This window comes from Nilaparvata lugens, chromosome 10, assembly GCF_014356525.2.
Source record: "Nilaparvata lugens isolate BPH chromosome 10, ASM1435652v1, whole genome shotgun sequence".
Classification (NCBI taxonomy): domain Eukaryota; kingdom Metazoa; phylum Arthropoda; class Insecta; order Hemiptera; family Delphacidae; genus Nilaparvata; species Nilaparvata lugens.
In genome coordinates this window covers 14,497,746-14,524,435 of record NC_052513.1, presented here as the reverse complement: position 1 = coordinate 14,524,435, position 26,690 = coordinate 14,497,746, and the positions used below count along the sequence as shown (strand labels likewise).

General features: G+C 38.9%; 2 protein-coding genes across 3 annotated transcripts in view; both read left to right on the top strand.

Moving 5' to 3' along the window:
- LOC111049278 (zinc finger protein DZIP1L) overlaps positions 1 to 20,396 on the top strand; it is a 38,880-nt gene extending 18,484 nt beyond the window's left edge. Inside the window, exons 7-9 of one of the 2 annotated variants that reach the window (XM_022335350.2) lie at positions 10,739 to 11,951; positions 13,688 to 14,063; positions 18,898 to 20,396. In XM_022335350.2, the coding sequence (XP_022191042.2) occupies positions 10,739 to 11,951; positions 13,688 to 14,063; positions 18,898 to 19,291 (1,983 nt within the window). In that variant the 3' untranslated portion in view covers positions 19,292 to 20,396. Of the gene's footprint in view, positions 1 to 10,738; positions 11,952 to 13,687; positions 14,064 to 16,728; positions 16,913 to 18,897 lie in introns of those variants that run through there. The other variant, XM_039436392.1, reaches the window with a different exon arrangement.
- Positions 20,397 to 21,124: 728 nt separating this feature from the next.
- On the top strand, positions 21,125 to 26,690 carry LOC111049675 (small glutamine-rich tetratricopeptide repeat-containing protein alpha-like). Its single transcript, XM_022335846.2, has one exon. It carries the CDS (start codon positions 21,562 to 21,564, stop codon positions 22,465 to 22,467), a length of 906 nt encoding a protein of 301 aa, XP_022191538.2. The 5' UTR covers positions 21,125 to 21,561; the 3' UTR covers positions 22,468 to 26,690.

Here is a 26,690-nt window from a genome sequence, read left to right as displayed (position 1 = left end):
CAGAAATCTACTCAACAAAAGAAGAAAGGAAGACCCAAACAACATTAACTTAACCAACTTCTATCGTCGGTATAGGAATACACTCACAGCTTTAATTCATGAAACAAAGGACCAATACTATAGAGAGAAATTGTATGAAGCTGGAAAGGATAATAAAAAAATGTGGAAAGTAATCAAAGATGCTACTGACTCTAAATCAAAAACAAAAATGAAATTGAATGCTATTAAAATAGATGATAGGATTTTCAATCTAAAGGAAAATCCAGAAACTGTGCTCAACCACATGAATAACTTTTTCACAAATGTAGGTGAAGAAATGGCGGAGACAATAATAGATTCCTTAAGAAAACCACTAGACCAAATCATATCCCAATATAAACCTGTTACAAGAACTCTACACTCCATCTACTTTCACCCAGTAACTGAAGATGAGCTTCTTGAAGCTATTAGTAGTTTGCGAAATGACAGTGCTCCAGGACTTGATGGAATCAATAATAGAACATTGAAGTCGATAAAAAATGTAATTGTAAAACCATTAATTCACATATTTAATTTAAGTCTGTCAAAAGGAATTTTTCCAAAAGCTATGAAAGAGACATGTGTTAGACCATTACATAAAGGAGGCGACAAAACAAATGCCACCAATTACAGGCCTATTTCACTTATAAGCAATATTTCTAAGATTTTGGAAAAACTGGTAAAGAAACGTCTTGTGAATTACATGGAAAAAAACAACTTACTATCTAGGAATCAATTTGGTTTTCGTGAGGGGAGGAGTACAGAAGATGCGGTATTAGAATTGTCAAATTTTGTCACAGATAAGCTAGAAAATAACAAAAAATGTGCAGCAGTGTTCCTGGACCTAGCAAAAGCTTTTGACACTGTTAATCACAGTTTGCTGCTGAAGAAATTAGAAGCCATGGGAATTAGAGGAGTTCCTCTAGCATGGTTTAGATCATACCTCTGTGACCGGCGTCAAAAAGTCAAAGTTGAAGAACATCTCAGTTCAGAGGGAACGATGAAGTTTGGGATTCCCCAAGGAACAGTTCTTGGGCCAATTCTGTATTTGGCATATGCAAATGAGCTATGTTCAATTAAGATAAGAGGAAGAGTAATAGCTTTTGCTGATGATACGTGTATACTATTTGAAGGAAACACCTGGGAGGAAGTTTTTAATCTGGCACAGGAAGAATTGATCAAAGTCGATAAATGGTTAAGAGAAAATTTGCTTACAGTAAATGCAACAAAAACGAAATTTTTAGCCTTTTCTCTGACAGAACGGACGAGACCACCGGATTCTTCAATAATCCTGCATCACTGTGGAAGCACCAACAACCCGTGTGATTGCCCTTCAATTCAACAAGTCAATGAAATAAAATATTTAGGAACAATAGTGGACAACAAATTCAAATGGGACAAGCACATTAATCTATCAATTACCCGGATCAGGAAGCTTCTCTACAAATTCTATCAACTCCGTAAAATCCTCAACTATGAGACATTAAAAACTGTTTATTTTTCTTTAGTGCAATCAATTTTAAGATACGTCATAATTATCTGGGGAGCTACGAATTTTACACATGTTGAACCTCTCTATAAACTTCAAAAACGAATACTAAAAATAATAGGCTTCAAGGAGAATCAATTCCCCACGAACATTCTTTTCAAGGACAGTAAAGTACTGAGTGTAAGACAACTCTACATCCAGGCTATCATCACGCGAATGAGGAGAAACAACGAACACATAAGACTGGCAGATCATAACCATCAAACAAGGCAGAGAAACACGTATTCAATAGTACCAAGGATGAACACTACATTTGGGCAAAGAAACTACACATATTTGGGACCAAAATTTATAATTCAATACCAAGTTACATTAGGGAAGAATTCAATAGACACAGGTTCAAGAAAAGTTTATTTTCCTGGTTGGTTGATATTGGAGTGGAAAATTGTGAAAATTTAGTTAGACTGTAAATATTGAAACTATTTATTCTTCATTCCACTCTTTACTGTTTTTCATTTTTCTAAAAATAACCTTTCTTATTATTATCCTTAATAGAACATTAATATTTATTTACTAATTCCATAATTTTGTTTGTTTGTATTATACATTTTTACTAATTTTATTATAAAAAACTTTAATCCCATATCAGTGAATGAAGTTTGTAAATAGTAATTATTACACGCAATAAGCAACTAATTACTTATACCCCAACACATATAATATATAGTGGGGTGTATATTATTCATTGAAATTATCATTTATTCATTGTTGAAACACCGCTGATTTATGTAGTTATATTACAATACTATATTATCAATATTCTAATGTTGCATTCAATCTTCATTGTAATTAATAAGTTTTCATAATATGTGAAATTTGCTGCATAATTGGCTGTTGTACTGTAATTTATTGTAGATTCGTGTATGAACCAGAATGTATTGTAACTTACTTGAATAAATAAAAAAAAATTTGAATTGAATTTAATATTAAAAATTATTCTGAAAAAGAATAGAATGTATTCAACAAGATTGGCTTTTTTGGAATTTTCAGTTCTACCGATTAGACAGATATACCTGAAACACATCATATTATATTATAAGAAGCTATCACTTTTTCATTTCATTAATAGAACGGATTGTGCTATTACAAGACGGGAGGAGTCAGGTCTGGTTACTGTTCCTAGATTATTGACTACTGCTGGTCAGCGTAGCTTCATATATTTATCTCCATTATTTTTTAATATTCTTCCAAGTAATTTGAGAGGTTTACTCGCCCAAAAAAACTTTGGACTACATTTGAAAAAGTATCTGGTTAGCTCTCATGGCTGGGATAGCGCCGAGAATTTCTGGATTACATTAGTATAGTAATTATTCCAATTGAATAGATTTCATTTTGTACCACATCTTATATCATGTTATACACTGGGCTAGGCAATATCAGGTCATTATTATAATTTACAAATTTTGTTGCATCTAACACATATTGTATGTAAATATATTGATCTATTATAGCATCACTGATTTATCTTGTTTATTGAAAGGATTTGATTTTAGTTGTTAATGTATATACTGTAATATTAATTAATAATAAGTAAGTAGTCAAAGTACGGCTGCTCCTTCCCCAAGCTCGAGCTTGCTCTTTTGGGGAAGTAGTTCCTTATGTTTATTTGTATTTCCTATTGATTCATTTTGTTGTTATATTTCTAAATTGTGAATTACTGTAATGCTTTTTCAAGGAATAAATAAATCAATCAAATCAAATCAATCAAACCTGGGAACAGTTCCGTGACCGACTTCAGGCCCGTTTCTCGGGAGCCCATAAAATCGCAGCCGCTCACACGGAATTTTATGGCACCACCCACAAACCGAACCAGCCAGTGGAGCGATTCATCCGTCAGAAGCTCCAACTACAGCAGCGCTTAGGAACCAACCTGGCTGAAGACGAGGTGATCGCCCTGCTCATCGGTCAGCTGAGTTCCGAGCTTCGCACCCTAGTTCGAGCTGCTCGTCCCACGAACTATGAAGAGCTGATCATGATCGCCAACGACCTGGAAACCGACCTCAACAGTCGACCAAAATATAAGCCGCCTCAACCTACGGCACCCGCAGGGCCACCCCATCGAGAGCCGCCGCCGAGGTTCAACTACAACCAGCTTCCTCAGTGTCATTACTGCCCGGCCAAGCATTTTCATCGCGACTGCCCAGAACTCGCGAAGAAACGGCAGGGAAACGGCGATACTGGAGAGACTCGGACTCCACCCCTCCAGCACGGAAAGTAGGAGTCCACTACACTAACGATGAGGTGCAAGACCCGCAGCGCCAGCCTTGCAGGTCACCACCCCAACTACAAGCGATAACCGTCACCGAACCGGCCAGCCAGTCATTCCTTGGTCACGCCACCGTGGATCCTGCCAGCGTCACCAAGCCTCCTTCCAACGTCACCGAAGACCCCTCGCTCTTCTCGGCTGATGGAGACTCTCCACGGTACCTAGCAGCCGCACCTCCACGGGCTATCAAGAATGACCCAGTACCAGTCGTCACCGGGTCACCGTCTCACAACAGCAACCGCGTCCGGCACACCCTTGCGCGTCAACCACCCAGCCGTCACTCATGACCGTCTCACTCACAACGGATCGATCGCCTACCCGTCACGCCACCGTAGACCCTGCTAGCGTCGCTAAGTCTCCTTCCAATGTCACCGGAGACCCCTTGCTCTTCCCGGCTGACAGAGACTCTCCACAGCACCCAGCAGCCGCGCCTCTACTGGCCCGCGAGAGGACAGCATCACCAGCCGACGATGAGCGCGTCATCGACCACCAGCCTGGGGAGGAACATGCAACTGTGACCCACACGCACCCGCCACCTACCGGGATCGCTGAAATGGACGGAGTCACCAACACTGCCCTCGCCGCAGTCGACGACCAGGTCACCAACGCTGACCCAGCCGCATTCAGCCACCAGGTCACCAACACTGCCCCAGCCGCAGTCAGCCACCAGGTCACCAACACTGACCCAGCCGCCATCAACCAGCCGGTCACCAACACTGCCCTAGCCGCAGTCAGCCACCAGGTCACCAACACTGCCCTGGCCGCAGTCACCGACAAGGTCACCAACACTGCCGCCCCAGTAGTCAACAACCACATCACCAGCCCTCCGCCCAGCCAAGCACCGAACCTAGCCGTGATCCAGATAGACGGACAGACTCTACCCCGGATCCCTGTCATCCTCGCGGGTAAACAACTACACGCTCTACTCGATTCAGCCGCAACGCACAACTTTGTGAGAGCTGCCCACCTCGACCACGGTACACGGATCCAACCGCTGAAGCTACCTGTACTGCTGGCCAACCGTCCCACTAGCTGCGAAACGGCCATACAAGGACATCTGGAACTCCAGATCCAACAGCACATTCAAAATATTCCCTTCCCAGGTCTACCTGACCTACGCGAAGACATCATCTTGGGACGACCATGGTTTCGGGAGAATAAGGCAGTGCTTGACTTTGAGCAAGACAGGCTAATCTACGGCAAGACGCAGCGAGACACGATCTTCTGGATAGCGCAACCACCAGTCTCAGTAGAGATGGACACTCACCTGGTTGACAAGTTACTAGAAGACACGCCCAGCGACCAGCACCGACGGTTAACAGTATTACTGCAACAACACGCAAAATTGTTCATGGAGCAGATGCCACCCTCCATCACCACGGCCGCCACCATGACAATTCAACTCAACAGCTCAGAAATACGCAGCCAGCGGCCTTACCGATACTCACGGGAGAAACTGCAAATTATCGAGTCCGAAGTTGCCGCCCTCAAGGAACGCAACCTGGTAGAAGCCAGTGATTCGCCTTACAACTCTCCAATCGTCGTTGTCCCCAAGAAGGACGGCACATCACGGTTCTGCATCGATTACCGATGGCTGAATTCCATCACCGTTCCAGCCACGGCACCGCAGATGACCCTACAGGACGTCATTCGAAGCCTGGGAACTTCAAAAATATTCAGCTCACTCGACCTACGGATGGGATACTGGCAGGTACCACTCGCACCCCAGTCTCGACCTTACACGGCCTTCACCACTCCCTACGGCGAAAAGCTACAATTTAAGGTCATGCCTTTCGGCCTACGAAATGCACCCAGCTGCTTCCAATCCATGATGAACAAGGTACTGAGTGGATACGTCGACAAGTTCTGCTACGCTTATCTCGACGACATCATTGTGTACTCGGATACCTGGGAAGAACACTTACTCCACTTAGCCAAAGTGTTTGAACGGTTAAATCTATACAATCTCTCTGTCTCAGCAGCAAAATGCCAGATCGGCCGCAAGCAACTTGAATACCTCGGTCACATAATCACCTCCGAGGGCAACCAAGCAAAACCGCAGGCTATCCTAGCTGTGACTTCTGCCCAACCACCCACCACCAGAAAGAAACTGCGAGAATTTCTCGGAGTAGTCGGCTGGCTACGAGAATTTTTACCCAACGCCGCTGACGTTTGTGCGCCTCTGTCTGAGCTACTTAGCACGAAGACGCGATGGAAATGGTCACCAACAGAAGAGACAGCTTTCCGCCGCCTACAAGCATTGACCGCCAACATCCAACCACTCTGTCGACCAGATTTCTCCAAGACCTTCATCCTACAGACAGACGCCAGCAAGGTCGGTATAGGGGCTGTCCTATACCAAGAAATCAACAATGACCGTAAGGTGATCGCATACGCCAGTGCCAAGCTGAACCACACGGAACAACAGTATCACAGTAACGAACAAGAGTGCCTTGCGGTTGTCTGGGCAATAAAGCGATATCGCCCTTACCTGGAAGGCAGGCCATTCATACTCCGTACCGACAATAAGGTGATTACCTGGTTACAAACTGCAAAGGACAGCCGCGCCAAACTCACTCGATGGGCCCTGCTCCTACAAGAATTTGACTTCACCCTAGAACACTGCCCGGGTAAAGAGAATCAGTTCGCCGACGCACTGTCACGGCAACCCGACAACGAAAAAGTTGAGGAGACCAGTCAACAACTAGAACGAACCATGCCTCCCGACATCCTGCCAGTCACCAGTGAACCCGCTACGCTAGCAAGCATCGCAACCGAAACTGAACTGTTAGAAGAGATTCGGAAAGCACAGGCCACAGACGACCAGATCAACGCGCAGGTGCAACGATGGATGGAGATCGAACCCCGACCGTTGGAGGATCAACCGGGAACTGATCAAGTATTCCTCACCAGTTACCGCCTACACAACCGACTCTGGGAGAAGAAGACACGCGACGGTTGGCGAATAGTCATACCGCCCAACTTTCGCACCCGGCTACTGTTCCGCTATCACGACGATGATCTAATGGGACATCCAGGCTACGCCGAAACCTACCGAAACATCGCTACATACTACACTTGGCCCCGTATGAAGGCGCAGATAACCGCGTACGTACAAAATTGCCTGCTGTGTAGCTGCTCAAAAGCGTACAACCGGAATCACGAACCTACGCAACGACCGCGACGGTCTACTAGACCATGGGAAACCGTATGTCTCGATCTGATGGGCCCCACCCACTCTCCAAGCGAAGAAATCGATTCATATTGGTCATCACTGATTCTTTCTCCAGGTGGATAGAAGCCTACCCGCTGCCTCATGGCGACGCCAACACGATTGGCCGCACGATGGATACGCACCTGTTTCCCAGATGGGGATACCCAAAAATCCTACTCTCCGACAATGGCACTCAGTTTACGGGGAAACTATGGAACGAACTCTGCCTCAAATGGGGAGTCTTACACTACACCACGCCAATTTATCACCCCCGAGCCAACCCTACCGAGAGAAGGAACCAGGAACTCAAGAAGGGACTACGGATCCGCCTACAAGAACAACACCAAGAATGGGAGAACCAACTACCATCCGTGCAATTCACCCTGCGAAATCAACAGAACACGGCAACAAGATACAGCCCCAGTCAAATCCTGTTTGGCCAAATCCTTCCACGGCCAGGGGAATGGAGCCACTGGCCCGAAAATCAACTCGAACTGCACTAAGACCATATTAACCAGCGTCTACACACGCTAACCGCAATCCAACGCGAAGCCGTGTTGAACCAAGAAAATTATCTCAATAGGAAGGGAGACCCGATAGCCGAGACACAGCCTCGTTACCAGATCGGCGACCAGGTGCTCACACGGAATCATCAACTCTCAAACAAGGCTCAGAAATTCCACGCGGGCCTAGCACCCAGATGGAAGGGACCATATACGGTCGCCCACAACCAAGGAGCTGTCTACTGGATCACCCGTGACAACGAGACCATCAAGGTGTACGAGACTCAACTACGCCCGGCTCCAACCACCGACCAACAACATCTCTTGGAATAACAACCCACCTGTTGGGGGAGACCCTTCTGGTCTTATTTCTGTAATTATTGACCACAGCCCACCTGTTGGGGGAGACCCTTCTGGTCTCACTTCTGTAAAATTATCGCCCAATGGCACTTTTGTATATTTTGTAAACATTGTATCTTGTTTTTTGCAATCAATAAATTCTCGCCGTGGCTACCTCAAACGGGGGGGGGGGAATTGATACCTCCCTCGCGTTCGCTACCTTTCAGCCTGCCGCTCTGCTCTGCTCCCCACGCCACGCATCAACCAAATGAGTGGTTGACCCACCCGCCACCAGGGTGCGCCTCAGTCGCCGCCACCCGTTCCTGCGTTTCTATTGGCCGAGCACCGCCGGCCAATAGCAGCGCAGGTGAACTCGGGGACTGTGAATAAAAGGGGGCTACTCATCTACCCTCGATAGCACTTGCTCACTAGCAGCCTTCCACTGAAGAACCAGCCGAGACCACTACCAGAGACCACTACCAGCCGAGACCACTACCGAGACCAGGAGCAGAGCAGCGAGCAGGCCAATGAGGGAACCACGGCGAGACTAACCGCAACCTGAGGTGTCTTCCTTGTCTACTACCCAGCCGATGCCTAGGAGGAACCGAGCCGGCCGCCGAATCCAGAAGAGGAGGGCCCTACGTCGGCTTCGACAGGTGGAGGAGAGGCTGAGGCTGTACACCGCCGCGCCAGCTGCGCCCCAAGACTTAGCGCCCCAGCCTAACAACTCAATTCAATTTTTCAATTCAATTCAATTTATTAATGTCAACAAAAAATTAATATACAATTCATACTTACAAACATAGAATACAAACTGGCGCGCGGTTCTGGATGCGCGGGTTGGGTGCCGAACCGACATCGGAGTGTGTGCAGCAGAAGCCTACGACCCTGCCTGCCCGGGGTTTGACCGAAGGCCCCTTCTAAACGAGGAAGTGGTCGAGGAGGTCCTCCCGGCGGAGATTCGGCACGACCTCTGGCTAGTAGATCACCCGGTCAGCCCTCTCCGTAGCCCGGGTAAACCAGAGTGGAGACTGCGAACCATTGACTTGAGCCCCTGCCGGCCTGCTCTCGCACCAGACGGACCTGCCCGGGACCTTCGCGCGGCGTGGTATCGCGCCAGTCGACGACTACTAAACATCTAGCCTGCCTTGGTCCCTTTTAGGGCCACCAGCAACAATCTTGGTCCCTTTTCAGGGCCACCAGCAACAAACTTGGCCCTTTTCAGGGCCACCAAATGCCATTTTTTTCAGACAGTGGTAACAAACCCCTCGCTCGACCCGACTGACTAGCCCAATTGATGAACGAGCCACACCCTTCCGCCATATCAATTATTGTGTTAGGAGGAATTTTCATTAACGTCAAAGATACGCCCAAAATTAGCGTTTTCCAGCGTTTTTTTTTTTTTTTTTGCTTTTTCTCAGATCTATCGAGAACAAATGAACAGAAATTGTTCAAATTTAGTACATTATCTCAGCTAGGGTGTAATAATGTTGTGTTAGAAGGAATTTGCAATAACGTCAAAGATACGCCCAAAATTAGCGTTTTTTGCTTTTTCTCAGATTTATCGAGAACAAATGAACAGAAATTGTTCAAATTTAGTACAGAAGCTAAGCTAGGGTGTAATAATGTTGTGTTAGAAGGAATTTGAATCTTCCAAAGAACGCCCAAAATCTGCGTTTTTCCAGCGTTTTTTGCGCTCTCTCAGATTTATCGAGAACAAATGAACAGAAAATGTTCAAATTTACCATAGAAGCTCAGCTGGGGTGTAATAATGTTGTGTTAGCAGGAATTTGAAATAACGCCAAAGATACGCCCAAAATTAGTGGTTCTTTGCGTTTTCTTAGTTAAGAAAACTTTCATTAAGTTATAGACAGAAAATGTTCAAATTTGGTACAGCGGTTTAGTTAGGGTCTAAAAATTTTGTGATGAGGTGTCTTTAATATTTCATCAAAGATACGCCCAAAATCAGCGTTTTTCCAACGTTTTTCTCAGCTTTTCTGCGTTTTCTCAGTACTTTGACTTTCTGATGGAATGAAGCATGCTCAAATGAAAAATGCAGGCGAGTGAAGCGAGCCCGCTGATCTCATTTTTGGACGATCCAGTCGGGGGTCCAGGGGGCTAGACGGATATGGCGAACGAAGCGAGCCTGACGGCTAGTTAATTATATTATTATAGTGTTTTGTACAAAAAATGAATGCATTAATGTTTTCATGAATAAGATCAGGCAGTCACACACATGATGGACTTAGCTAGCTAAGCTCATATCTGTGCATAAATGCATTTTGCCTTCCCTCATGGGAAAAAGTTCAAATATTGTCGAATCAGTTAAGATTCTCAATCATTAGGATAACTTCTTACTGGAGTAGCTGTATATCTACAACTCAATACTTCATCGCTTTATTCAACATAATAATTTTTGGATAGATAAATTTGTTATCAAGTCGTGAGACTAGTTGAAACTGTAATAATTGATCAAAATCATAAAAATGAATACATCCAATTAGAGTATTTTGCTTTGCTGTGTTTAATATATCAGTTACAATGAAGATAATAAATTCCACTGATTTCTTGTTTCAAATTATGATAATTCATATATCCTGGTTCAATAATAAACCAGCGTTTTAAAAACTCTTGAAACACTAATATTTTTATAGCTTTATTTAATCAGTCTTCATCTGCCCAATAAGAATCCAAATTTTTCATGGACTCATTTAGAAAGATTCAATCATTATCTCTACAAGTACCGGTATCATTTGTGAATTCACTATTTGTGATTTGTTCATCTATTATTATCGAAACTATCATATACAAATTGATTGTTCTAATATAGAATTATTTTTGTTTCGCAGCAAGAAAATCTGGCAAACCTCTTGGCCAGGTTTCTTTCAAACGCTCAACACATTGGAAGTGGTGACAACGGGCTGCAATCAAACAATATCAGAAAAACGAGAGAAATTCCAGATAATTTTGAAAATTCAAACTACAATGATGAGAAGTCAACGTTACAATACAACAATACAGAAGAGAGAATACCAGAATCATCGAAAAGTCATGTAGCAAGCGAAGAAGGAACAGTTGAGCCACAAATCACCCAATCATCACAAAATGAGAGAGATGAAGATATGGAATTGCAGGAAGTTGAGAGTACTAAAACTTCTAGTAAGATTACGCCCGATAGGATAACCATGGTGACACCAAAGAATAGTATCACAGAAGATGTGGGAGATGCTATTTCCTCAAAACATCAAAATCCGACCGAAAATGTGTCAGATGTAGTAAATAATGCAGATCTCAGGGAAAAACTAGAAGGGGTTCTGAGAAATAGGAAAAGTACAGTCACTTTGCGGGCGACTAAATCAAGGACTTTCTCAATGATTGAGTGTGAGGACGCCTCAGCTTCTGAGAGTGATTTGAAAACTGCACCTGTTGCGAAAGATTCTGGGAGTAGGGTAGATAACGTTGTTCCACTTTTGGAGCCACCAAAACCCAAACCTCGTTCAAAACCTGGCAGCAAGTCACAGTCAAGTGATGGTAGCACGTCTGAAGTCGAAAAAGTTGTGAAAGATTTGGAGGTACATAGCATTTCATCGGCAGAAGATGGCAAAGACAGTGAGGTGGAAGCAAAAGTTGTCACTAGAAAGCAACCTCCACTACAAAAACGAGGACTTTTCTCGCAGAAAAGTGTTTGGCACAATGATGTCCTAGAAGAAAGTGATAGAGAAGAACCATTGCAGCAAGGAGATGGCAGGAAGGCACCGGATATTGTTATTTCACAGTTTTCTGAGGAATTGAAAACTTCTAATCCTCAAAGGACACCTTTGTTTGCCACTAGTGAGGTAACCGAGTTTGTTCAAGAAACATCATCTGACCTTGATGAGTCTGTAAGGAATTTTCCTATCGAAAAAGTGCATGTTATCGACAAAAGTGCGCTTAGTAAAAACTCTGTTCTATCTAGCTCTGTGGGCTCCAGTAGGAATGAAGATCATTCTAGAGACCCGATTGAAACGGCTATGACGAGGAAAACAGATGAGACAGACAAGAAAGATGCTGGAAATATGTTTGGTGAGTAATTTATGCTGTTCTATATCTTGTATTTTTTTCTATTTATGCTGTAGGGAAACAGATGAAAGAGACAAGAAAGATGCTGGAAATATGTTTGGTGATTAATTCATGCTATGTCATTCTATATCTTGTAATTTATTTTAATTTGTTCTATATGCTGTAATTTATCTTGAAGTCCTATTATGAAATTAACAGCCTAAAGTAACAGTAGATTATAGTATTATATATTACAGTAAACTTTCTGGTCCCACCCTCTCTTTCTTGTTATTAATCGTAGGAAAATTCTGAAGAGAATTCCCTATTATCATATGATTTCGTTCTCTTTCATACTGTTTAAAGAACCCTGTATTTTCATTACATTAATTTAGATTGATGTCCACTTACTCTCTTGCTATTTATACATTTTGATTCTGGGTTACATTAGAGACAATAACCAGTTAAAAGAGAGTTCAAATGGGTGCTATTTACATTTTATCTGAACTCTAGTAAATTAATTGGCAAAATGTTACATTCATTCATGTTCAACTCTCCCAATAAAAAACCATCATCTTCTTCATTTCTGACATGATTTTTCATCCTGAAAAGTGTATTGAAGATGAAGTCTTACAGTGGTTTCCTTATTGATTGGCTCAATGATACACAGATCATTAGTTGGTAGATTGTAATGATGTTTCCAATTAAATAGGATTTAGCATTCAGAAAATCAGAGAACCTTCGGACATGACGTGTTTCATTTCTCTTATGACTTACTCCATGGCGTTACAGCCCATTCAAGGCCTTGGCCTCCTCTAGAATTCCTCTCCGGGCTCCTTTATATCCATAATCCACCATATTATTCTACATCCTTACCCCTCACCAAGCCTTAATATCCTCCCACTTGTACCTTTCAAATTTCCACTTCCCTGTGAATTCTGCCCATCCAATAAATTAGCCTAAATTATTTTCATCAATTGTATTAATTTCCACTAATATTTTTCAGTATGTATTGTATTTAAATTTAGAAGTGTTATTTTTTTGTTTGTTTTGTTTAATTTTATAAGTGTTTGCCATAGCTCTTGTCAGACCTGGCAATGTAAGACGAATCGAATAAATATCAAATATCTCCACTCCTCTCTGTCGGCAGCCTTATGTCTCTATCCCCTAACACCTATTTTCCGAAGAAAATCATCTACATCCTTCAGCCAGCGCAGCGCTTTCGTGGACGTCCTTTCAGCCTTGATCCTATGAATAAAAATACATCGATTTCATCAGGAATCAGAGAACCTATGGACTTGATGAGTTTTATGTTTTCTCATTAGTTGATTCTAGAAATAAAAATTGATCAATTCCATCAAGAACGTTACAGAACATGTCTAACAAAAATATTCATATTGATAACTATTTATCCAATCGTTCAATTAGATAATATTCTATCCAACCTTACAATATGTGTGTAACAAATTTATTTATTTATTCTTATGGCTTTTATCGGCAGAGAGATCCTTTTGGATGTTCTACCTTGCCGTATTACCCAATGTCATTTCCCATCAACACTCAAGTTTATAGGTTATGTATTCGGATCTTCATGTTTTCTTACTAAAAGTTTGCACTTTCACTTCCTGAGTTTCTATTTTATAAAGTTTGAAATCAAGAAAACTATTTTCAAACACAAAATCACATGTAAAAAGCAAACAAATGTAAAAATGTCGATGATAATATTGAACAATTAATAATATCGATAACTTTTTATTCAATAGGCACTCCACTCAACAAAAAACGAGATAGCACTACAATCACTGACAACGCTGATATTCCTCAAATGAAGAATGATAAGAGCCAACAACAATTTGTCACGGAGAAACAACGCCAAGATGCCGAAGACTCGGCGCTTATCTTAGCAGATTGTGACTCGGTAGGCGCAAATGTGTCTGTTGACTCTGTAGGCGCAAACGTACAGCTTCTCTTGGCCACAAATCCGGAAATTCTGCAAGCCCTGCGCTCGGATCTGGAAAATATGCTCGGCAGGAGACTGCGAGACCTGGGTATCGACCCTGAGTGGACCCAGCTTCCCGATAAAACCTACAGGGATAAGAAGGCTGCTCTGGATCACCATAAAAATATTGTCGCCAAAAGGTAGAGTAGCTGATATTTCATAACTTTGGTGTAGTCTGGATACTGTGTTTCCATATTAATACTTGAAAAAACACTTACTTTTTGATGAGAAGTGAGGAATGCATTCCACTTTTGAGGAGAAGCTTCACCAGCCTGATGGTTTTTCATCAGCCATATGATATTTTAATTATTTTTCTCTTATCACATTCATATGGTGAGGTCCACGTTATAATGGCAGTGTACGATTGACAATACTGTTGCTGTCCTTTTCTATCATACAACAAAACAGATAGCGCTATCTCTCTCTAGCTTTGCAATGTTGACAGTTTGCCAGAATATTTTATTTTTACTTTTGACAGTGACTGTACAAACAATTCTCAGCCGCCATTTTTTTCTTCATTCTATCAAAACACTTTAGTACACAGGTCGTATAATTCATTTAAAATGTATTTTTGGAACAATGAAATAATTTTTAGACATTACCCTATGAGAAACACAAATTAAAATACCTAAAATGACATTTTAAAAGTTGATAACTAGCCATCCTAGACTTCATCCATGCTTCAGTTAGCCTACACGTATAGGTTAAACCTACTCGTACCGGTATAAATAATATTGTAAAGGTTATTTCAGAATTATTTCCATTGAAATTACTTATTTTAAATAGGATTTCTATTTTTCTATTATTTTTAAAAGAAATTGGAATAGAATACCTACCAAATAACTTAATTTCTGTAGTTTTGAAATTCAGAATGGTGTAGCACAACTTTTTAAATTAGCCGCCATTTCAGGTTTGTATGAAAATAAAAATCTGATCTCAGTTATGGAAGCAAATTTTTGAATCGAATTATGAAAACATATATTTTCTTGATTAATTTGACATTAAATTGATAATTTAATCAAGGAAATGATAATTATTATTACATCAAATTTAATGGGATGAATTGAGTAACAGCTGTGTACACTCAGTGGCAAAATGGAGAGACTTGGCAACGTTTTTCTCCTATCTTTCTTCTCTGCCATTATAACGTGGACCTCACTATGGATATCAACAAATGTTTGTAGTATTATTTTCAAGTAATCACATCCGTAGATATAAGCATAGAGAAAAGATAGCATAAATGTTCTCTTTAACTCTATCTTTTCTCTATGATATAAGTGTGATGGAATGTATTTCCATGTAAGCGTGTTTTTATAATATATTTCGGATTTCAACTGGCCATTGCATATATGCCTGTGTGAAACTAAACTTATTATTTAACTCAATATTTTTTATTTTAAACTCCGACAATGCAGTCATTTAGTTGATGAAATGATGAACGTTATAGTACTTACTGACTGGAGTACTTTCACGTAACTCGTTGACAACCAATTTGAACGTGAGAAATCCGTCTAGTGGTCATACATTGTTGGATAAGAAATCTGACAGAGAATGGCTTGCTATAGTAATTATCAACACTTTCTCAAATATTTTATTCGTCTTGAAAATATATTTTTCCTACAGATACCTTGAAAAGTGACTATTTGTGCACTGATTGCAGGCCGCAAAGAATCACTTTTCTGCACTAGTGCGCAAAGTGAGTACTTTGCGTACTCCAGATTTGCAGCATGACAACGCAAAATAGTTAGTAGGTTATATGGAGCACCAGTGCAGGAAAATCAAAATTAAGTTGGTAACACTCATAGTGAGGCCCACGTTATAATGGCAGTGGAGAACAACGTTCTATTTATTATGTGCCTTGATTATGGTCATTTTAATGCTTACATAACATAAACCCCCCTTCAAGCAGTCACATGAATTTTCAATTGAATTACTAATCATTATAATTCAATTTTAAATAAATTGAGGTTTTTATTAATAATAAAGTTACACAGAAAAACATTTGATGGATTTCAGGGAATTTTACCCATAATTACCCACTTCTCATATTCAATGGTAACTGTAGGAAAAATTTAATGTGAAATATGTGCACAAAGTTCGTTTGCTGCACTCAAGAAACCATTCTGCCCTCGCCTACGGCTCGGGCGTAAACGTTTCTTTCAATGCAGCAAACTGTCACTTTGCGCACTAGTTGCACAAATAACTATTTCCTACAGCTACCTCGGAAAGTTGCTGTTCCTGTACTGATTACAATACCCAAAGATTCACTTTTCCGCTCTAGTGCGGAAAAAAGTTTTTCTGCACTCCAGATTTGCAACATGGCAACACAAAATAGTTGGTGGGTTATATGGAGGATTAGTGCACGAAAACAAAAATTAAGTTGGTAACAATGACTGTGGTTAGATTTAGAAAAGAATCATTACAATGGCTACCCTACATTTATGATAAAATCCCAATCTAGAAATCCAAAACAAGAATAATGTTCATCTAAATCATAATTAAATAATCATCATTTACGAATTCTCATCAATTGATAATAAATAATAGTTCTTTTCTATTGATAATTATTATTTCAACTGCAAGCAATGAGAAAAGTAGCAAATAGCCTATACATTATAAAATTCAAATTTTGAGGTTAAATGATTACTGTTCGATATTCATATAAATAAAAATAATAAAAACATAACAATACCACAATAAATATTCTCTGTTGTCTATGTTATTTTTATAAATATTTTTCAGTTTACTTTGAGCATTTTTCTCGGTAATTTGAGCAAAAGTCTAAATTTCTGAATCCTGTTTCAGTACTTTTTAGCTTGATGAAACGGGTGGGTATAAGTTGTTCGACGGGAGAGCTGATCGACAGTCAACAAACTTAGGTACGATTCTTCCCGCTAGGTCGCGCGCTTGTCGGTTCAGCCATCTTGCAGCAGCTGTTGGCGTGTATTTTAAATGCAAATTTTTTGTTCTATCTGTATTTTTTCTGATTCTTGAATGAATAAAAATGAGAACTTTGGCTGAGAATTTTCAACTTCAATTGGATTATTAATTTCTAAATGAAATAAGGTTGTTATTAATAACAGCATCACACACACAAACATTTGATGGATTTCAGCCATCATTTTACCCATAATCATTTAATCAACCACTTCTCATATTCAATGGTAACTGTAGGAAAAGTTTAATGTGAAATACGTGAGCAAAGTTCCTCTGCTGCACTCAAGAAGCCATTCCGCCCTCGCCTACGGCTCGGGCGTAAACGTTTCTTTCGGTGCAGCAAACTGTCACTTTGCACACTAGTTGCACAAATAACTATTTCCTACAGATACCTTGAAAAGTGACTATTTGTGCACTGATTGCAGGCCGCAAAGAATCACTTTTCCGCACTAGTGCGCAAAGTACTGTACTTTGCGTACTCCAGATTTGCAGCATGACAACGCAAAATAGTTAGTAGGTTATGGAGCACCAGTGCAGCAAAATCAAAATAAAGTTGGTAACTTAACTGACCCATAGTGAGGCCCGCCCACCCCATTCATGAATGGCAGTGGAGAACAGCGTTGCCTTGCCTTGACTGCCTGCCATTATAAGTGCCGCCTTCATTATAGTCATTTCAATGCTTACATAACATAAACCCCCACCCTTCAAGCAGTCAATAAATTTTCAATTGAATTACTAATCATTATAATTCAATTATTATTCAATTTTAAATAAATTAAGGTTTTATTAATTATAAAATTACACAGAAAAACATTTAATGGATTTCAGGGAATTTTACCCATAATTAACCACTTTTCATATTTAATGGTAACTGTAGGAAAAATTTAATGTGAAATACGTGCGCAAAGTTCGTTTGCTCCACTCAAGAAACCATTCCGCCCTCGCCGTAAACGTTTCTTTCGTTGCAGCAAACTATCACTTTGCGCACTAGTTGCACAAATAACTTTTTTTTTCATTATTTAATAATAGATTCTCGTAACTGATATGAAATATTTTGTTATCTCATCATATTTCTGCATGTTCTAAATACAATTTGCCAACGGTGCGGAGCTAGAAAGGGAAAGAACCAATGTACCTAGAATACATTTACCTTGTATTCTAGGTACCTTGGATAGAACTATGTGCTTTGTCATAGATTAAATATACCGTTGAATTGTTTTGTATTGACAATTTATTATTATTTCAACTGGATTGACTGACTTTGTGACGTGGACTCATAGAGAAATAAAATCAAGAAATCATGGTATGGTGCGTTTATGTTTCAAATTTCATTTTTAACTAAAGCTGATAGTCTTTGGAGCTATTTTTCGTTGCTATGTGATGCTGGTAGTCTTTCATATAGTGCCGTTCTTACACTCTTACCCGGCCCAAGACAAGACTAGTCATGTTTAGTCACAATACTTCACATTGTTGCTTATGACGCAACGCACACTGATTAGTCATTGCAATTAGACATGACGACATGACTCCATAAGCAACTATGTTAAGTATTGTGACTAAACTGAAAGAAAGTCTTCTGTCATATTGTGACTAAACGTGACTAGTCTTGTCTTCACAAATTGGTGTGTGACCAGCCTAAGGCTAGGCGCACACCAGTTAGTCAAGACAAGACAAGACATGATCAGACACGTTTAGTCACAATACTTCACATAGCTGCTTGTGACGCAACTCACACTGATTAGTCATTGCAATTAGACATGTATTCAACTATGTGAAGTATTGTGTCTAAACGTGACTAGTCTTGTCTTGACTAACCGTGTACGCCCAGCCTAATAATGAACAGTAGTCGGCTAGATTTTTCAATAATTCTACTTCAAATTTGGAACATAAACGACCTTTACTATGCGATGTCTTCCTAAGCTATCTTTTCACTATGGTGAACCTCACTATAGGTTTATTGTAGGTCTAAACGTTTGCAACTTGAGCAATGTTATTTCGATATAGTTTTCCTTGGCGATAACGATGGTTTGATTTCAGATACAGCAACTACTTCAAACTGCAGAAACAGCTTGAAGAAAGTGTGGAGCACTACTTCTCGGAGAAGACTTCGTTGAGTAGTGGATACCCTTTCGCAGCCACCTCGACTCCGCGATCCGCGTCCGATGGAAGCTCCCAACTGCGCATGACTGTATCCGACTCAGAGTCCGACTCTCAGTCCGAGGAGTCGGACGACTCGCAGGACGACCGGCGAGTCAACCCGCGTCATTCGGCGCTCAAGTCGCAGACGTATACGGCAGGGCCACGACAACGGAAACGTGTCGTTTTCCTGGACGAAATGTCGTCGGGTCACAGCACGCCACGTGTTATCGGCGTGCATAGTGTCGTGGTCAAGTCGAGACCGGAATCAGCCAAAAGACTGCAATTCAATTGATTTGTGTCATTGGTGTTCATACTCCCGGTCGCACAAGAACCGGTTAAATTTTAATCGAGATTAATCTCACGAGAACCAATCAGAGAAGGCTTTTTCGAAAAGGAGGATTCTCTGGTTGGTTGTCATGAAATTTATCACGATTAAAATTTAACCGGCACATAGTAGTTACTATATTTATTCATAGCCTAGAAACGATTTGAAAACGTTGGTGAACTAGAAAAGGATAGAGCTTTATATATTGTCCAACACTCTAACGAGAGACTTTCATTTCATTTCAATCATATTCTTACTTTCTAACGTAAATCTCACTTTATAAGTAGTTTTCATACAGTTTTGGGTATTGACACTTTTGGTTTTCCATGCATTTTCAAACTTGATTGGCAAAATATTATTTTATTGGCTATTGTCTTTAAATAGTTACCCAAGTTACTGTATCTAATATTTGAGATACAAGTGGATAACCTACTATCTAGATATCTAGGTGTATTGACTAGCTTCGTTAACCATAAACTGCTTATGCATCAAACAGTTGCTTGATATCATAATGCAAATTCACTATGAAACATTTTTTTTTACAAGATTCCTTTCAGTTGTGTATAGAATTCAAGGCGTATATAGTGTAGGTATTTAGTGAAAACTGCATTTTAAAAATTGGTTCTTCAATATTTTTTTTCTCCCTCATGTTGCATCGCTTTTCTATTATTGTCTCTTACATAATAATAATATCGAGTGATCTGGCTGGCTCAGGTCTGGTGTCAGAGTTTTCAGGTCTTAACTGATCAATTTCAGGGCCTCTAATATAACCCAACGACTGCTTTTCAGGCTGCCGGGACCAACGACTTAACGTGTCCATCCGAATCACGGGTGTGGCCCGAGATAAATATCTTGCCCGGGCCGGGATTCGAACCCGGGCCTCTGAATCTTAAAGCCAGCATCTGATCCACTCGGCTACGGCCACAAATAAATATTATAGTTATTTAATTATAGCTTGAAGCGGAAGAAGAATTATTTATTAAAGGTTGACTGAAAAACGGACATTATAATAATTATTGTTGAGTGGCTATTGAAAGATTGTATGTGTACAATAAAATGATATTTTATTAAACCTTGTGATATCAATGTATGAATCCTCTGCCCAAGAAACAAAATTACGAGATTCTAAGTTATTATTATTATATCTCTAAATTGGAAATACGTGCATGGGTTTTATGGATTTCGTTTCTTATTCAATTTGTTTGCAATGCCACGAAATTACATCTCCTCTTACGGTACTTCTCTTTACATTGTGGAATGTGAACGGGACAGAGAGTAGCTTGGATTTAACATTGCGATAGATGGGAAGTATTTCAGCGTAGTCAAGTGAAAAGATAGTTCAAGTACCTATATTGGCAAATGTGAAGCAATGAGAAACCCTTCTTTTTACAGACCTTCACTTTTGGCATTTGATTTCCATTATTCTTGAAATTTTTTTTTTAATCTATTAATTAACTCTTGATAATTATTGCTTTATTTTCATGTTTTTATTGGAGTTTTTTCATATACCCAAAATAGTTATAAAAAATTGAACTTGTCCGCTTCAATTTCTCCGATTTTTTTTTTTTTTGAATTTTACCGCCATGAATTTCTGACATGTCAAAATCTCTCTTGACATGTCAAACATGGTTTGTCACCTAATAAGTAGAAAAGGGATAATATTTCAATTACTAATAAGATATTACTAATCAAGTTGTATATGAATAAATTAAAAATATCACATAGCTATATCAATCTTTTTATATAAACTGATTACTAAAAATGACTTCAGATTTTATTTTCAGGCAGTGCATTGGCTAACCTGATTTGAAAATCTTGCAAACGATGACGAAGTGTTCGCTTCATATTCGTTGCGTATAAATCACATCACATTATTTAAATCTTGTAATTTTATCAAGGAAAGTTTGTAATATATCAGTTTTGCTAATTGAAAAATAATCCATCAAGAGACTATCTGTGAAGTTGTTTTTTTGCTTGGTTTGTACACTGCTCCTTGAGTAAAGTAACATCGCCGACTCAGGACAGTAAATTATTGTGAAACGTGACTCAGTCTACAAGTCTTCTTAAGGCCGGCTGTACAAAACTTACTGTAAATAATCTAATAAGTGTTAAAACATTGCCATGCTTAACTGAAGACAACAAACTCGTAAGTTTTTGAACTAATATTTGTGCTGCTAATTCATTGACTGTAAACTTTGAGGTTAGATTCTGAAGGTCAGTCTGTATTATCAAAAGCAATGGATGACTCAAAACGACTTGTTTATTCCATTGTAAAATTTCTTCGCTCGCAAGTAGAAAGCGGCGAATTGCCTTCTGATGGATGTGAAGGTATTGAGGTTTCCATACAGTGTTTGGAGAGTGCCTATAACATCAGTTCAGACGACAAACAGCTAGATGTTCCTCTACCGTTGCAGACCATTTTCACAAACTATCTCAAGGAGACAGACCAAACTCTACCGGAGGCACATCCGCTTTCTGAAGAGGATAAAATACTAGCTGAGGAAATGAAGGTCGAAGGGAATAACTTGATGAGCAGTGAGAATTTCAAAGCGGCTATTGAATACTACAACAAAGCAATCGCAATTGATAGTAGGAATGCTGTGTATTATTGCAATCGAGCAGCAGCGTATACTAAGCTCAACGATCATGAATCTGCTATTCAGGACTGCAAAAATGCGTTGAAGATTGATCCTCAGTACAGCAAGGCGTACGGTCGTTTGGGACTTGCATATTCTATGCTGAACAGGCATCAAGAGGCTTATGATAGTTATAAGAGAGCATTGGAACTGGAACCAGATAACGAAGGCTACCACAGTAACTTACAGCTGAGTGCAGCCAAGATCTCGACGACGACTTCGGAAACTAGAAGACCTCCAATGGACTTTGGCATGCTGTTTAGCAATCCGGAACTGGTGAACATGGCCACTCAGATGCTGTCAAACCCCTCGATGCAGTCTCTCATGAACAACGTCATGTCTGGAGGCTTGGCGCAGAACCCGAATAATATGGAGTCGCTGATGCAGGTTACTCAACAGCTCGCCCAGCAGTTACAGACTGAAAATCCGACCCTTGTTGAAGAACTGAAGCGGAAATTCAACGGACCCAACTCCCAGCAGCCACCTGATGGCGATGCCACATCGTAAGAAATCTTCGATCCCAGGTACAACTAATTCAAGAAATTTCCTTCCTCCATTATTATATGTAAATCAAATTATTTTGTCTATGGAAATGAATACCCAATACTTTTCCATTTGGAAATACCTAATCTTCTTAAATCAAGAAAATTCTTTCTTTAAATGATATTTGAATAACATTAGTTTGTCTTGTGTTTTTTGAAAATGAATATCCAATTTTCTACTCCACATGTAAGAAATTTCCTTCCTCAAATAATATTTAAATAGCATTAGTTTGTCTTGGTTTTGGAAATGAATATCCAATTTTTCACTCCACATATTCAACTTTTTTATAATATGTCAACAAAAGTACACCTTGTTTGTGGGTAATGAGTGTAATTGGTTATTTTTCAGATGTAGCAAACACCACTTGAGTTATTTTTAAATCAACTTTACATATTATTTCTTCTGAAAACCATTCAAGAGTAGGCTATTACTTGATACTACTCTTAATAGCTGTCATGTTAATCAACTGTCAGTTGATTAACTTAATCAGCTGTCAGTTACTATATTACTTGTTACTTATTACACTATAGTAGGATAGACAACGGAGTGCTCATTCATCTTCTATGTAATAAGAGAGAGTAGGGTTGTGTTTGTTCGCATCAAAACACGTCAACTTGTGGATTGCATACCGGGAAAACGGGAATGATTTAGATCTCCAAATTTTGTTCAGATTATAAAAATATCAAACTCGTGCACCTCGAAGCACAAATTTCAATTTTCCTTCTAGATTTTTCAGAATAAATGTTCAAATTTCATTCATGGGATATTACAATTGAAATGTACAAAGCATAGGTTAATATAGAACTATAATCTAGAGAGACTAGTTATTCAAAAGAGAACAGTGACAAATCAATGTAGAATTATTCCTACAATTCACATTATATGGAAAAATAAAGTTCGAATCTGGAGTTTTGTATGCCATAAGTTAAAAGACTAAACAGTAGATCAGAGTTTTTCTTGATGATATATGTTATATTCTATGCATACAGAGGATAAAATACTAGCTGAGGAAATGAAGGTTGAAGGGAATAACTTGATGAGCAGTGTGAATTTCAAAGCGGCTATTGAATACTACAACAAAGCAGAAGATTGTTAGGATTGTTACATACATGCAGGAATCACTTTCGATTTATGTACAAACTCATTCTGAAACTGCTTGCCAATTCAATAAGGAACATTTCCAAGTCAGTTGAATTCGGAAAGAGAAATAGTTTATTTTTTTAATTTTATGTTTGCAGTGATAGAAGTGACAACTTCAACAAGCTTTTCTTCTAATGATCGAATTCATAGAATGTGTACAACAGTATCTGTGATTGTACTACTTCCCCACCCGCTTCAAGCTGGTTTCAATGTTCAATAGGGTATTAGCTGTCGGGGAGCTTAGTTGTCGGGTACGATCACGACAACCAGACCCCTCATAGGCCTATCCAGCAGGGGATTTACTGTCGGTGAGACTAGTTGACGGCAATGGTATATTTTGCCAGGGGATTTACTGACGCCTGTGTTCAAAATAGTGAGGAGACAAGTTGTCGGGGAGACAGGTTGGCGGCGACCCCCTACAGTTGGTGGTGATTCCCCAAGAACATGGGAAGCCGTTTGACGAATCTGAATCATACTTGAGACCAACCGATGAGGAGGCATTATCATTGTTTTATCACCCCCAAAGCAGGATGAAGAAATGTCTTGGAGTAGTTATTTTCAAAACACTATGAAGCATGGCTCTCATTCGAATTTATGGATTTTACTTTTCTCATTCTAACGCAGTATTTTGAGTAGCAAAAAAATAAAAAAGATACACTATTTATTCCGTTTTTGTAGGCAAATTAGTTGAATATATTTTCGAAAGAAATTCATAGCTTTCTATCTCATCATCAAAGAATACAATCTTCTGTAAAGTAATCGCACATGAATAGAAAGATACTTAACGTCAATTTAATCATTTTGGGTAATCAAAAAGTTGAACACTAAATTTGAAATTTAGAAAATATTAGTAGAATATCAATGTGTCATTGATATGACTAATATTATTATCGACGGACTAAAATAAGCATAAGCATATTCCTGTATAGTTCATAATGCTGTTCAGTGTTGCATTAAAAATATGATAGTCAAGTTACTCTCAAATACCGTCTTCATTAAGCTAGATTAGTAATTGTGTATAACTCTGCAATTACTAATAAATTATATAATACAAGCTAAGATTTGGACAGACGTACAAACTTAATTTATCTTGGCACATTTCTCAGAGAAGAAAAACGGCTACTCAATCCTCAGTCGTAACACAGCAGATCTATGTTATGAATAATTTGATCTATGAATAGACGCAATAACTGCACTCTGAGGCGAACTACTTGCGTTAGAAAACTTTACTTTTTGTAGCTGAAAAACAGGAACGTTTTCCCATCATTATTGAATATAATATGTGCAATATATATCAAATTTAATAAATATTTTAACAAGATAATATTATAATTATTTTTGTAGGCTACGGGCATAGAGATACAATAGCGTAAGTAGATATCCCATGGTATAGGGCGTTTATGTCGCAACTTTTACTGTTATCTCAAGCCGATTACTGTCGATTGTTTTTGATTTTTACTACTTTTGACCGGGTAAGAGTGTATGAAAGGCACATTATGAGAGACTACCAGCGTCATAAAGCTTCACGGGAAAGAACTACGTGGACTATAGGCTTGAGATAACAGTAAAAGTTGCGACATAAACGCCATATACCATGGGATATCTACTTATGCTATTGTTTCTCTATGCTACAGGTAATAGAGTAATTTGAGGTTATTGAAAGACTTGAGATCTATTAAAAAGTTTCCCAAGTGTAATATTAGCTATATTCTCGATAGTAGTCTAATAATAATAACTAGTAGTAACAATTTAATGTCTCCTCTAAAACTTCATTTTTAGATACTTGATTTGAAATCGGGTTTGAAATGTTGTGTATTCTATCAAGTTGAATCAATTATTTCATTGGCAATAAAGAAGCAGAAGAACTCTAGAAATTCAACCATTCAGATTGACGTAGCTGCTCGTATTTTTGAATTGTTTGTACAGGTGTTGCAAGCTCTCTAGGCAATTTATTCATTCAAAATGAATCATGTAAAAAATTGTTGATTTACATAATACCGGTGCGTGCACTATCAAAAACTGATAACTAAACTCGAAACATGATTAACTAGAAAAATCTTCTGATCTTAAATTTTCATTTCAGTCATTCTCAATATTCATGGGTTAAAATTACACTCTAGAATAAAATTCTCGCATTTTCAAAACTTTCCACTACCAGATTATTTCTTTTTAATTATAGGCTTATAAATAATAAGACTTGATTAATAAGAATGTTCCCTATGATAGATGTTTTTATTCCATTTGCACTTTAAATTGCATTTTTAAATTTTCTCTTGAATTTTTTCCAAGTCTAACATAGCTTACCCTCGAACTTATTTATTGAGCTATTAAAAATCCAACTTCAAAATATTTCATTTTGAAGCACCAGTTTCGTAGGATGTTGCATTTATAGTCTCATTTAAAATTGCATTTATTTTTGGTGAACAACCTAACTGCTCTTCTGTGTTGTAGTGGTGGTGGTGTTGCGGTTATCCTATTAAATTAATATAAAATTTTCATCTTTCTTTATACCAAAGGAAAACTAGATCAATATAAACATTATTATTCTATTAATGTATTCCAATATTCTCCTCTAATTGGATATTCATTTCCTGTTATTTTTTAAATGTAAAGCCAAGATTCGGTTACTTCAAGATTGAAGCCCAAATTTGAATTATCTGTTTTCAAACTATTGAAATGCTTCAAAGATAAAGTGGGTCTTTGTTAATTGTCTATATTTTCTTTTTTTTTGTTATTATATTATTATGGTGTTGTGTCTTTATTAGTTTCAATTTTCATTCTTTTCCAATGATGTCTCCAATATCAATAAAATTGATAAATAATGAATATTATAAAATTTCCCAAATGTTACACTTGTTTTCCCCCTCATCAATTGTGTCCAATATAATAAATATTCTGCCTATTATTTATTAGACTGTGTATAGAATAATATTGAATTACATTATATTATATATTACTAAGATTTATTGGAAGCAATGGTTGGTTTATCCATAGCGCTTTGTATAGGCTATAATCATAGGATTTGAATAAACTGTTTATGTGAGAAA